Here is a 14,001-nt window from a genome sequence, read left to right on the forward strand (position 1 = left end):
TCTCCTATGGGTCATTTTCTGTCAATCAAAGATGCCATCACAGGAACACACACAGCTCCAGTCTCTTTCTCCATTAAACTGATGACTGTATCGACACTGCATCCAACACGCTCAATCACCCTTGTTGACCTCGTGATCTTTGCTCTTGCCTTCACACGGTCCCTAATGGGCTCTTCCATTTCCTATCTCCACCTCGGGGCACCACTATCCTCAGCAAGCCCACAGATTAACTACAGGAGCCCTCATCCCCCATGACGCCCAATGAGGGCTATTTTCCATTGTCCCACGTTCTGCGGCTTCTTTCCATCTGTTCTAACACTTTCCACATCAGATGTCTTGGACATTCAGGCAGCTGTACCTTCCTCTCCATCGAAATTATTATTATGAGAAATTATCTACCATCAAGTTATCTACAGCGTTTCCAATTCAAAACAATTCCTTCCATCCAAACCCACCCCCCCATCACTGCTGCCTGATCTAAGTTCCTCCTGTAGATTATTTCTTGTTCCCTCGCTTCCTTCCTGTTCAGGAGTCTGTCTAAATGCCTCTTAAATGTTGCTTCTACCACCTCGCCAGCAGCACATCTAGGTATCTACTATTCTGTAAACAAAAATTGGCCTCACACAACTTCTTTAAGATTTGCCCTCTTTGAGGAGAATAAAGATACCCTACCTATGCCTCATAATTTTATATCCTTCTATCAGGTTGCCCCTCCCAACACCATGTTACCACCAATGTACATTCTCCTCCTCATTTAACATACATCTCCATCCACTACACCTTCCTAACCAGGAGATGTAGAATATCTCACATTGCAAGATAATTCTCTGCAGAGAGCACCTCACCTGATCCATCCGGAGTTGATCTAACAAAAGTGGGCAACATTTTGACTGTTGCCGTTGGATTAGTGTCCCTTCCTAGTCCTTTCTCCATCTCCGTCCTGAACCGTGCCATCACATCAAGTAGAGTTTCATCTGAGAGGCGTGCTGCATATAGATATTTGTCGATCTGTTGAAGAAAACAATGTTTTAGTTACAGCCAAGAATACACACACACATACACGCACTCAGGCCTCTGCTGTTCACGCTGCTGATGCTTGACTGCATCCAGTTCAAACTAAGTCATCAAGTTCGCCGATGACACAACAGCGGTTGGTCTCAATGACGATGACGAGACTGCATACAGAGAGGCAGAGTGGCTGGTAGAACAGTGTAAGCACGACAATCCGAGTCTCAACATTGACACGGCCAAAGAGATTACTGCGGACTTTAGGAAGGTGTAGGCTGACCACTGCTCACTGCATACACAGCTCCTCTGTGGAAAGCACAGAGCATCTCCATTTCCCGAAGAGACTGAGGCAAGAAAGGCTGCCCCACTCCCTGTTCCCCCATTTTAACCAATTTTTACAACACCATCAATTCCATGCTAGCACCTTTCCTGTAATATCATGGGCTCTTGTTAAGCAGCTTCATGTGTGGCACCTTGTCAAAGGCCTTCTGAAAATCCAAGCACACAACATCCACTGATTCTCCTTTGTCTATCCCATCCGTTATTTCTTCAAAGAATTCTAACGTATTTGTCAGGCTAGATTTCCCCTCAAGGAAACCATGCTAACTACAGCCTATTTTGTCATGTGTCTCCAAGTACCCTGAAACCACAACCTTAACAATCAACTCCAACATCTTCCCAATCACCGAGGTCAGACTATTTACTGTTTACTTTTTAAACTTGTATCACATATGCATCTTATTTTTTGTTAACTTATTTGTGGTAATATTATTTTATATGTTATGGCTGTGAGTTATATGTAGTGTTATGCACCTTGATCTGGAGGAACATTGTTTCATTTGGCAGTGGATATGTGTACGGTAGAATGACAATAAACTTGAACTTGAAGGCGGACTTAATAATTACTCAATGCAACAGCACGTGGAGAACAATTCGACTCTAATTTAATTCAATCAGTGGAAATGATCTTCATCTAATAAAGATGTTATTGTTCTTCAGTGCGTCATCTCAACATTAATCCAGGCTCTGCTCAGCTGGCTTCTGTATGTCCAAGGCCTTCCAAAAAACTGTTCTGTTCCAAAATCCAACCATCTCCCTAAGTTTGTATTTATCACTGTGTAGACTGATGTAGTGGGAGTTTATGTTACTGCTGTAAATGGAGACCAGTGCATCTCCAACAGCATTGCATGCCCACAGTGCTCCACGTAGGCCCTGAACAAGACCATGTACAACCAAAGCACCAACTCACCTCCTTCCCGCTGCATTTCAATCCCAATGGATAAAGGGTGACAAGTGCAAGTTTCCAAACAAGTGGCATGGGATCAGGTAGCCCTATATTTACAAAGTTCACATTTTGTGCTATGGTAGGCCATGCAGCCCATCTAGAATATACTAGTTCTTGCAGCAATCACGTTCATCCACTTGTAAATTATGCTCTCCCACATGCCTATTCACATCCCCTTGACTCTCACCAATACTTGCCACAGCCAATTAACCTATCAAGCAGCACAGATTGGGAACATTGAGCTGTATTATCATACGAGGAGTGTTTGATGGCTCTGGGCCTGTATTCACTGGAGTTTAGAAGAATGAAGAGGGAGATCTCATTGAAAACTATCAAATATTGAAAGGCCGAGATAGGGTGGACATGGAGAGGATGTTTCCTGGAATTAATTCGGAAAATGTGTAGGTGGTTGATGGTTGGGTTGAGTTGTTCTCTGATCTTGGCGATTTACTTGCAAACGTTTCGTCACCATGTGAGGAGACATCATCAGTGTGCTGTTAACTGTGGTGTGACCTCCGAATGCTTGGTCTTTATACACTCATCAATCAGCTGATTGGTTGTCATTTTGGAAACTCAATTGTGATTTGAGGAGGAAATCTCGTTTGCTGACTGGTTGTGTGGCGAACTTCGCCCGTTGTGGTCTGGAATTTTGCCCACATTGGATCAAATAGGATCCAGATCTATGTTGGAATACAGAATTGTTCAGGGAAAACTGCGCTCCGGGAATTCTCTCCATGACTTTCACTAATGCCCAGTCAAATGTGTGCATTAGGAAGGGGAAAAAAGATTATGAGAGAAAACTGGCAGGGAACATAAAAACGGACTGTAAAAGCTTTTATAGATATGTAAAAAGGAAAAGACTGGTAAAGACAAATGTAGGTCCCCCGCAGACAGAAACAGGTGAATTGATTATGGGGAGCAAGGACATGGCAGACCAATTGAATAATTACTTTGGTTCTGTCTTCACTAAGGAGGACATAAATAATCTTCCAGAAATAGTAAGGGACAGAGGGTCCAGTGAGATGGAGGAACTGAGCGAAATACATGTTAGTAGGGAAGTGGTGTTAGGTAAATTGAAGGGATTGAAGGCAGATAAATCCGCAGGGCCAGATGGTCTGCATCCCAGAGTGCTTAAGGAAGTAGCCCAAGAAATAGTGGATACATTAGTGATAATTTTTCAAAACTCGTTAGATTCTGGACTAGTTCCTGAGGATTGGAGGGTGGCTAATGTAACCCCACTTTTTAAAAAAAAGGAGGGAGAGAGAAACCGGGGAATTATAGACCGGTTAGCCTAACGTCGGTGGTGGGGAAACTGCTGGAGTCAGTTATCAAGGATGTGATAACAGCACATTTAGAAAACGGTGAAATGATCGGACAAAGTCAGCATGGATTTGTGAAAGGAAAATCATGTCTGACGAATCTCATAGAATTTTTTGAGGATGTAACTAGTAGAGTGGATAGGGGAGAACCAGTGGATGTGGTATATTTGGATTTTCAAAAGGCTTTTGACAAGGTCCCACACAGGAGATTAGTGTGCAAACTTAAAGCACACGGTATTGGGGGTAAGGTATTGGTGTGGGTGGAGAATTGGTTAGCAGACAGGAAGCAAAGAGTGGGAATAAATGGGACCTTTTCAGAATGGCAGGCGGTGACTAGTGGGGTACCGCAAGGCTCAGTGCTGGGACCCCAGTTGTTTACAATATATATTAATGACTTGGATGAGGGAATTAAATGCAGCATCTCCAAGTTTGCGGATGACACGAAGCTGGGTGGCAGTGTTAGCAGTGAGGAGGATGCTAAGAGGATGCAGGGTGACTTGGATAGGTTGGGTGAGTGGGCAAATTCATGGCAGATGCAATTTAACGTGGATAAATGTGAAGTTATCCACTTTGGTGGCAAAAATAGGAAAACAGATTATTATCTGAATGGTGGCCGATTAGGAAAAGGGGAGGTGCAACGAGACCTGGGTGTCATTATACACCAGTCATTGAAAGTGGGCATGCAGGTACAGCAGGCGGTGAAAAAGGCGAATGGGATGCTGGCATTTATAGCGAGAGGATTCGAGTACAGGAGCAGGGAGGTACTACTGCAGTTGTACAAGGCCTTGGTGAGACCACACCTGGAGTATTGTGTGCAGTTTTGGTCCCCTAATCTGAGGAAAGACATCTTTGCCATAGAGGGAGTACAAAGAAGGTTCACCAGATTGATTCCTGGGATGGCAGGACTTTCATATGAAGAAAGACTGGATGAACTGGGCTTGTACTCGTTGGAATTTAGAAGATTGAGGGGGGATCTGATTGAAACGTATAAGATCCTAAAGGGATTGGACAGGCTAGATGCAAGAAGATTGTTCCCGATGTTGGGGAAGCCCAGAACGAGGGGCCACAGTTTGAGGATAAAGGGGAAGCCTTTTAGGACCGAGATTAGGAAAAACTTCTTGACACAGAGAGTAGTGAATCTGTGGAATTCTCTACCACAGGAAGCAGTTGAGGTCAGATCATTGGCTATATTTAAGAGGGAGTTAGATATGGCCCTTGTGGCTACGGGGGTCAGGGGGTATGGAGGGAAGGCTGGGGCGGGGTTCTGAGTTGGATGATCAGCCATGATCATAATAAATGGTGGTGCAGGCTCAAAGGGCCGAATGGCCTACTCCTGCACCTATTTTCTATGTTTCTATGTTTCATGGGTAGAGACGAGGGAGAGTTGGTCATGTCGCTTCACAGCCAGTTGATGTTCATGGATCCTTGACAATAGTTCTCTTCCAACTTGGCCAACATATTTGCTGCAGTCCCCACTTGGATTTTGAAGACCACATCGGTCTTGTCCAATAGCTTGGTTTGTTCTTTTGGTCTGCAAAGCACTCTCCTCAACATTGCTGTTGGCTTTTGTGCAACCACCATTCAATGTTCTTGGAGCAGCCGGGCTGTGTCATTTCGAAGATATTTTGAATGCATGGAAGACCAACCCACTTGGTTGGTGTGTTGTTGACCTCGTAGACATCTGCATATGAAATTCCATTGGTATCCATTTCATGTGAATACCGTAAAGAAATATCTTGGAAATGACGTCCCATGAAGATCGAGAGGGGCACAAATTCCACTGGGCATCAGTGAAAGTCATGGCGCAAGCGAACATGTGGCATGTAAGAGAATTCCCAGAAGCGTGGTTTTCCACAAACACTTCTGTAAACAAGCACGTAAACTTCAATCCTATTTATGAGCCAATACAGGCAAAATTCCAGACCACAGCGCACGATGTTTGCCACACAACCAATCAGCAATGAGACTTCCTCCCAACATCACAACTAAGTTTCCAAAATCCATCAAAGTTGCTGGTGAACGCAGCAGGCCAGGCAGCATCTCTAGCAGGAGGTACAGTTGACGTTTCGGGCCGAGACCCTTCGTCTCTTACTAGCTCTTCTTTCAGTTAGTCCTGACGAAGGGTCTCGGCCCGAAACGTCGACTGTACCTCTTCCTAGAGATGCTGCCTGGCCTGCTGCATTCACCAGCAACTTTGATGTGTGTTGCTTGAATTTCCAGCATCTGCAGATTTCCTCGTGTTTAAGTTTCCAAAATGATGGCCAATCAGCTGGTAGGTATATAAAGGCCAAGCATTCCGAGAACACACCAGAGTTAACAGCGCACTAATGATGTCTCATCATATGGTGACAAAACGTTTGCAAGTAAATTGCTAAGATCAGAGAACAAGTCAACCCAACCAGAATGTTTTCCATAACGGGAGATTCAAGGACCAGAGGGCACAGCCTCAGAATACAAGGATGTCACTTTATAACAGTGATGAGGAAGAACTTCTTTAGCCAGAGCATGGTAAATCTGTGGATTTCAATGCCACAGATGGCTGCGGAGGCCAAGTTATGCAGTACATTTAAAGTGAAGGTTGATAGGTTCTTGATTAGTAAGAGCGTCAAAGGTTATGGAGAGCAGGCAGGAGAATGGGGTTGAGAGGAATAATAAATCAGCCATGATGGAATGACAGAGCAGACTCGATGGGCCAAATGGCATAATTCTGCTCCTACGCCTTATGGTCTAAACGAAAGTACGAGGAAACTGCAAAACCCAGGAGAAATCATTGCAGACACAGAGGGAACCTGCAGACTCCATACAGGTGAGAACCAAGCAGGTCCCTTGGACAGCTGGAAAGTCTGTTCTCAGTCAGGACAGGGTAGAGAGGAGAAGCAGCTGTACCCAACTGGAACAGGAAAGTTCAAATTAATTGAAGGTTTCTTTCAATTGTTACACTGAGGAGATAAGGGTTAATATTTGCTTTTGATGGAATCTGCATGGATTTCAAATGAGGTTATTGACAGAACTCCACTCAGTAGTCTGGTCAAAAAAGTAAAAGTCCAAGAAAAAAAAATAATGACAAATTGGGTCTAAAATCATCTCAGTGGCAGGTAACAAATTGCAAAGGTTGTCAGGGTTTGAGTGACAGGAAGGCAGTTCAACGGGGTTCATGTCTCAGTCCCTTGCCGTTTCCAATATACAATGATTAATAAATGAGTCTAGAATGTTTGCAAATTCTACAAAAGCTGGCCATGAGGAAAGCATTTTCAGAGAACAGACGAATCGTCAGGTCAGTTGCATAGAAAAGCTGTAACTGTGGTTTAATACGACGATGTGTTTTACAGCATGGATTTGCAACAAGACAAGGAAAAGTGTAACAGAGCAAAGGGCATTTCAAAGTGCAAGGTAAATTTATGATCCAAGAACATACACGTCACCATCTACAACCCTGAGATTCATTTTCTTGCAGGCATATTCAGTAAATCCAACAACCATACAACAATCAATGAAAGACTGCACCCAACAGGGTTAACAAACAACTAACATGCAAAAGACAGCATACTGTGCAAATATAAAAGCAAATAATAACAATAAAAAATAAGTAAGCAATAAGTAGAGAACGAGATGAAGAGTCCTTGCAAGTGAGTCCATAGGTTGTGGGAACACTTGACAGAGAATTGGTAGTCCATGTCCAAAGATGCCTAAAGGTAGCAGGACACATCCATAAAGTGACTAAAAGGACACGTGAGTGCTTGCCTTTATTCGCCTCGATGCTGGGGCGAAGTTTGCTGGAACTATTTAACATTGCTAATGTGGAGGCTCATGGTCACCATAGAAGAGGAATGATGAGACATCATTCAACAAGATGTAAAAGATATTTACAAAGATGTTGAAGGATTGAGGCCAGAGCTTTCTTTGAAAGAAAGGACACTGAAGGGCCTAGTCAGAGGAACCCAGAGGGGTTTAACAACCAGGTACAGTAAATGATAGAAAAGTTCACATGGAGCTGAGAAAATGCTTTCTTTTACAGAGTGATGTGGGTCAGGAACTCAGCCTGATGGGATAAAGGAGGGAGAAACCTCGAATGCTTTGGGCCAATATGGGTGCTGATGTATAACAGTTCCCATACTAACTGAGGTACAGTCTTCTTCCTTCATGACTGCATGGGGTTTACCCCATGTGATTTGGTTTTCCCAAAAAAACTTGGTAGGTTAGTTGGCCACTGCGAATTGCCAATAGTGTGGGCAGATGGTTAGAGAATAAGCCATCATTAATGGGCATGAGAGAGAGAATCTCCGGCTGTCCATCGATTTTCGATGATGACTGAGACCTGGGCAAGGTTGTATGGAAGACTGGCAGTTGCCCATGCTGCAAGTCTCCCCTCTCCACGCCACCGATGTTGCCCAAGGGAAGGGCACTAGGACCCATACAGCTTGGCACCAGTGTCGTCACAGAGCAATGTGTGGTTAAGTGCCTTGCTCAAGGACACAACACGCTGCCTCAGCTGAGGCTCGAACTAGCGACCTTCAGATCACTAGACCGATGCCTTAACTACTTGGCCACGCGCCACACAGAGAGAGAACAGGTTACAGGAAAATATGATTAAATGTCACATGCACATAAAAAATGCAATGAAATACGTAGTTTTATGTCAAATCAGTGAGGATTGTACTGGGCAGCCCACAAGTGTTGCCAGCACAGCATGCCCACAACTCACTCAAGCCAAAACGTACATCTTTGGAACATGGGAAGAAACCAGAGCACCTAGAGAAACCCACAAGGTCACAGGAAGAACATACAAACTCCTTACAGGCAGCGGTGGGAATTAAACCATGGCCAGCGATCGACAGCAGGCGCTGTAAAGCAATGCGCTAACTGCTACACTCCCATTCATTTCTAAGATTAATGAGGTCGCTCTAGAGCTGACATGAACTCTAATGTCCTCTCTGTGTCTCAAGTACATACTGTAAGAATATGAATATGAACACCACAATTAAGTAGTGCAAAAGTAGTTGAAGACAGACATGGAATAACGGCCCTATTCTGTGCTGTCAATTTTCTACAGGACACTGACTGTGCCTCTGTTCAAGAAGACTCTGCTCGTTTTGTGCAGAGATTCCTGTTCATTTATAGTCACAAGAGGGTCTCAAAGGACCATGGTTCCTCTGCCATACTTTCACTGCTCTCTGACAGGGAGCATTATCCTCAGCCAAGCTGATGAAAGGGACGAATTTTGAACCTGACTGATCACAATATCTAGCTTTTCAGTGTTGGTGATCTCTGCCTGGCTTTTGAGAAATACCTTTCCTGGAACAAATGACTAGGAATGCATTGAGAATTATGTTAAAACTTACCCGACCACTATTTTAACCTTGTAGATTCCTTGCTCCTACCAACCAGGAAGCAACTAGCTACAACTGCAAAATGCTGCCACAAATTTCACTGTACAAGAATTGGATTATCTCTTCAGTACATTGCCTTCATTAGCCTCAATGCTGGAGGGAAATTCGCTATAACTATTTAACATTGCTAATGAGGAGGCTCATGGTCACCATAGAAGAGGAATGACGAGGCATCATTCATCAAGTTGTAAAGGATATTTACGAGGATATTGAGCAGGACTGAGACCTACACTCTCCACACAAACACTGTCCTTTTTCCTTGCTCCAGAGGTTACTGTATTATCCCAAGGTCAGAATGATACACACCTGCGACTGTGCTGGAACGTCACTGAAATGCTCCACAATGTATTAAATTTCAATTACTCACCATCCTAGTTCAGCATCAGCTATGTAGTGAAGCTACTGGGTATCCCAATGTAATGAACACATTCTGTTCTTACACACGGCCATAAGCCAACTTTGTCCACAATTTACAGAATGGACAAAGTTGCTTCATATGGTAACCATACCCCCTACAATATTGAAATGAATGGCAAGACCGATACCAAAGAATAACTACTAAAAGTGAACAGAGCCTGTCAGATTCATATTTGACTTTTAAATCACATGTACATCAAAACATACAGTGAAATACTCCATTTGTGTGCCAGGGACAGCCTGCAAGAATCATCCCCAATTCCGGTGCAAACATAGCACGCCCACAATGTTCAGCAGAACAACACAAGCAGCGACAGCAACAAATGTATGTATGGGAATCCATTACTTGGGTGTTTGAAACCCAGGGAGATGGCCCGTTACAGTTCTGTTGTGACGACAGGAGATTCCAGGTGAACGTGATGTCCACAGCTGAACAGTGAGTCAACATCTTGACTCGTAACTGATGAGAGGCAACTGCTGAGGTTTGGGAACGTACAAGATGCTCAACGAATCCAAAACCACCGACTTCAGAGAGGCACAAATTGACTAATGAAAAAATAAGAGGTTTGATGAGCTGAGGAATAAAGGCTTCAGCCACATTCCCCTGGCAATTCGTTCTTTACCACTCTAGGTTGCTTCACTATTAGAAGACTTTGGGTATATACAGGGATTTTGAACCAATTACCAAGTCCACCATTCCATTACTGTCCTGAGGGAGAAATACATTGAACAAGCATGTTGTTCACACAGTTCTGTATTACTCTTCATCCCTAAATGCTCCCCACAGGACACTAAGATGTCACAAAGGCCAAGCTGGGTAAGCACACCTTAGGGAACTAGATGAGATGCATGACTATAGTTGGTCTACAGTCACCGTTACCGTGACTAGATTTTATTTCAAACTTAATGACTTGAACTTAAATTTCTAGTTGCCATGATGGGGTCCAAACTCATATCCTAGGTCAGTGGTCCTGAACTCAGGGTTCCCATTCTGTTAGTTAAGATCAAGTTCCAAATGCCTGCTGCCTGATTCCTAATTGTATCAAGTGCTGGTCACTTAATCACACGTAGTCCAGGCTGGCAATAATGGCACAAGTGCAATAAATATACCGTGTAAAATTCTCTCGCTTGTCTTCAGATCCTTTTAAAGTCTAGCCCTTCCATTTCCCATAACCTAGTCTAGTCAAGCAATGCTCTCATCACCTGTCCTCCTCTTAATCTGGCCTCCTGATGATTCCCAGATTTAACTGCTACCCTAAGTGCTATAGGGACACCCAGGTGGTACGCTGCCTCCCAAGTGCCAGGGTCAGAGATGTCTTAGATTGGGTTCACAACATTCGAAAGGGGAAGGTGAGCAGCCAGAATTCTTGGTACATATTGGTGCCAACGACATAGGTAGGAAAGCCGAGAAGGCCCTGAAGAGAGATTTTAGGGAGCTAGGTAGAAAGTTAAGTTACAACAGGAGATAGAAAAAGCATGTCAAAGGGGCAATATTACAATAGTCATAGGGGATTTCAATATGCAGGTAGAATGGAAAAATCAGGCTGGTGCTGGATCCCAAGAGGGGGAATTTCTAGAATGCCTACAAAATGACTTTTTAGAGCAGCTCGTGATTGAGCCCACTAGGGGATCAGCTATTCTGGTTTGGGTGTTGTGCAATGAACTGGAATTGATTAGAGAGCTTAAGGTAAGGGAACCCTAGGGGTCAGCGATCATAATATGATAGAGATCACCCTGAAATATGAGGAGATGCATCTGTATTACAGTGGAGTAAAGGGAATTACAGAGGCATGAGAGGGGAGCTGCCCAAAATTGATTGGAAGGGAACACGACCAGGGATGACAGCAGAGAAGCAACGGCTGGAACTTCTGGGAGCAATTTGGAAGGAGCAGGATAGATACATCCCAAAGAAGTATTCTAAAGACAGGATGACACAACTGTGGCTGACAAGGGAAGACAAAGCCAACATAAAAGCCAAAGAGAGGTCATATAATACAGCAAAAATTAGTGGGAAGTTGCAGGATTGGGAAGCTACTATCCAATGGAAATAAACAACTTTCAGTTGCATTACAGATATAAATATATAAAACAAATCGGTTTGTTTGTTTGAATATGATAAAAGGCAGAGATAGCCAGGGAATTTCCCAAGGTAGAGATAGCTAATCAAAAAAGAGCAATTTTAAGCTGATTGGAGATTAGTGGGGATGTCAGAGGTACGTCCTTTACACAGAGTGGTGGGTGCGTGGAATGCCCTGCCGGGTGGTAGTAGGGGCTGACATTAGGGGCATTTAAAAACTCAGGCACATGGCTGAAAGAAAAATGGAGGGTTATGTGGGAGGCAAGGATTACATTGATCTTAAGAGTAGGTTCAAAGGTCAACAGAACATCCTGAGCTAAAGGGCCTGTACTGTGATGGAATGTTCTATGTCTATGAAAGCGATTGTTCACAGATTATAAAAACTGAGAAACTCCACAGCTGCAAGTGGGCTGTGCTCACAGGTCACATACATTTCTCACTGAAAACACAGCATTCTGGATGCACTAGAGGACAATAGGGAGAGGAAAGTTCAAGCAGATGAGTGGGATTTCCATAGGGACGATATATTATGCAAAAGTCTCAGAACTGTGTGAGCTTGCACCCTATACAGGAGGCACAAATAATATAGCCAATATCAGACCAACTGTTTGAGCTCCATGGACTTGTTAACAAATGTGTTTGCTTTAAAGGTCAGAGGTGGTGAATCCTCTCTCTCTCCAGTTTGTGAAGTGGTTTAAACTAAATATTGCAGATAATAATTAACATGGCTTTATTTTTTGAAATACTTAGTTGAACAAGGACGAAATGTGTCACAGTGACACTGTGTCATTCAAACCAAAGAGCCATACAATAGGCCTTATGGAGTACAATAGGGTTCTTCAAAAAAAATGCTGCCTAACCTGAAGGAAAGGGAGTGGCAATATGACCCAGCAAACAATCAACTGTCTTCAAGATGGTGCATAGGGGTCATCAGTTATTAAAAGGTCCAAGGCAAAGCAGAACGTCAGAATTTTTTCCATTAATCCTTTGGTCCAGCTGATTCAGAGTAAACTATAATACTGTTCTGTGGCAATCACTCTTTTAGTTGTAGTCACTTAGCCCCTCAGCTTTCACAATTTAACTAATATAGTTAGTTAAATTAGCGTGACTTATTGCAATATCTTTCCTAGGGAGAAAAGCACAGCATTTACATTAGTTTAAACAGGGTCATTCAGATAAATTAACAAACCATTAATAATGGATTTGATACGGCTTAGCCAACTGAGCATTTCCTGTTGTCATTTTAGGGTTCCAGCATCCAAATAATTTTGTTTTGGAATTCACGGATAATGCTCGTTTCCAACGCTAACATGATATCCGGTGGGGAAGGGTTAACGCTCTTAATCCGGAATCCCACGCAAGTGGGGGGGGGGGAGAGAGGGGATTTACTAAAGAAAGGAAAAGCCAGCAGAGAATTCTGCCGATTCTAAACTTCAAAATAAATGAATCCACACACACAGGCATGATCTTTGTCCACGACCACTCCGGGATTCTATAAAACACAGCATCCGCTGACATAGACAGCCCCTCTCTGAATATAGTATGAATGACACCGCCATGCTGGTTTCAAGGACACTGCAGTGAGATTAAGGAAGCCATTACAAATCCTTTCAGAATTATACTCACAGATCAGGTTACAAAAGTAACAATGCAAATTTAACAAATAGCCCCCATTTCTCTTTATGCCTTTTCTTTTGCGATTAACGGGAAATTCAAGTACAGTAGATGTCATGGGTTAAAACTCGCCTGGGAGGGGACCACTGGCGCAATATCTGTGTGAACAAGGAAGCTCACCTTTTTAACTTGGTCGGCCTTCAATTCTGTGAAGAAATAGGCCAAAACTTGTGCGGCTATCATCCTGCCGGGACGCTAAGGGACTCACACGCTTTGAGGAGGACAGAGGCGGCAGCCTGTGACTCGGAGCAGGTACGGCGGCCCTCGGTGAGCACGGGGTGGTGGTGGTCGCCTCTCCACAACAGCTGCCTTCTCCCCGGCACGATTCGAGATGCAGAGAGGCCGTTTGGGAGCGATGATGGCAACAGCCCAGAACCGATTCACTTCCTGTGTTGTAATCGGATTGTAGAGGGAGCCTTGCTGCATAAGGGAAGGAGGAGAAGTGTGGAGCTGTGAGTGGCTGCCCCCACCTTGCCGGCACAGGAAGCGACTCGGCTGCGGGGCTGACTGGTTGCGGCTGATGCATCCGCGGCACGTTCCTCACGTCCGAGCACCATGGTTGGCATCCCCAGCCGGGACCCAGACACCGCCGCCAATTTCATCCTGCATTGTACAAATATATAACCAAACTATCTACAGAGCTGTCAATCTCGCGTCGCCGACGCATACTTTGAACCAGGAGACCCCCCCCCCCTTCAAAAATCATTTGGCGCAATTTACCGTCCGGGGCAACGTGGGATTTATGATTTAGTTAATTCGTTTGTTTGCACCACAGCGAACCTTGCGAGATAAATGAATTTCGGCTGCACAGTACGCGACTGGCCAATTTCGCGT

At 44.1% G+C, this 14,001-nt stretch overlaps 1 protein-coding gene across 1 annotated transcript in view; it reads right to left on the minus strand.

Moving 5' to 3' along the window:
- The window catches only part of hk1 (hexokinase 1), a 78,682-nt gene extending 65,031 nt beyond the window's left edge, over window positions 1–13,651 (minus strand). Inside the window, exons 1-2 of the mRNA XM_063071495.1 lie at window positions 13,288–13,651; window positions 846–1,008 (exon numbers count right to left, since the gene is read on the minus strand). Of these exons, the coding sequence (XP_062927565.1) occupies window positions 846–1,008; window positions 13,288–13,350 (226 nt within the window). The 5' untranslated portion in view covers window positions 13,351–13,651. The remainder of the gene's footprint in view (window positions 1–845; window positions 1,009–13,287) is intronic.
- Window positions 13,652–14,001: the final 350 nt, after the last annotated feature.

This window comes from Mobula hypostoma, chromosome 19, assembly GCF_963921235.1.
Source record: "Mobula hypostoma chromosome 19, sMobHyp1.1, whole genome shotgun sequence".
Classification (NCBI taxonomy): Eukaryota; Metazoa; Chordata; class Chondrichthyes; order Myliobatiformes; family Myliobatidae; genus Mobula; species Mobula hypostoma.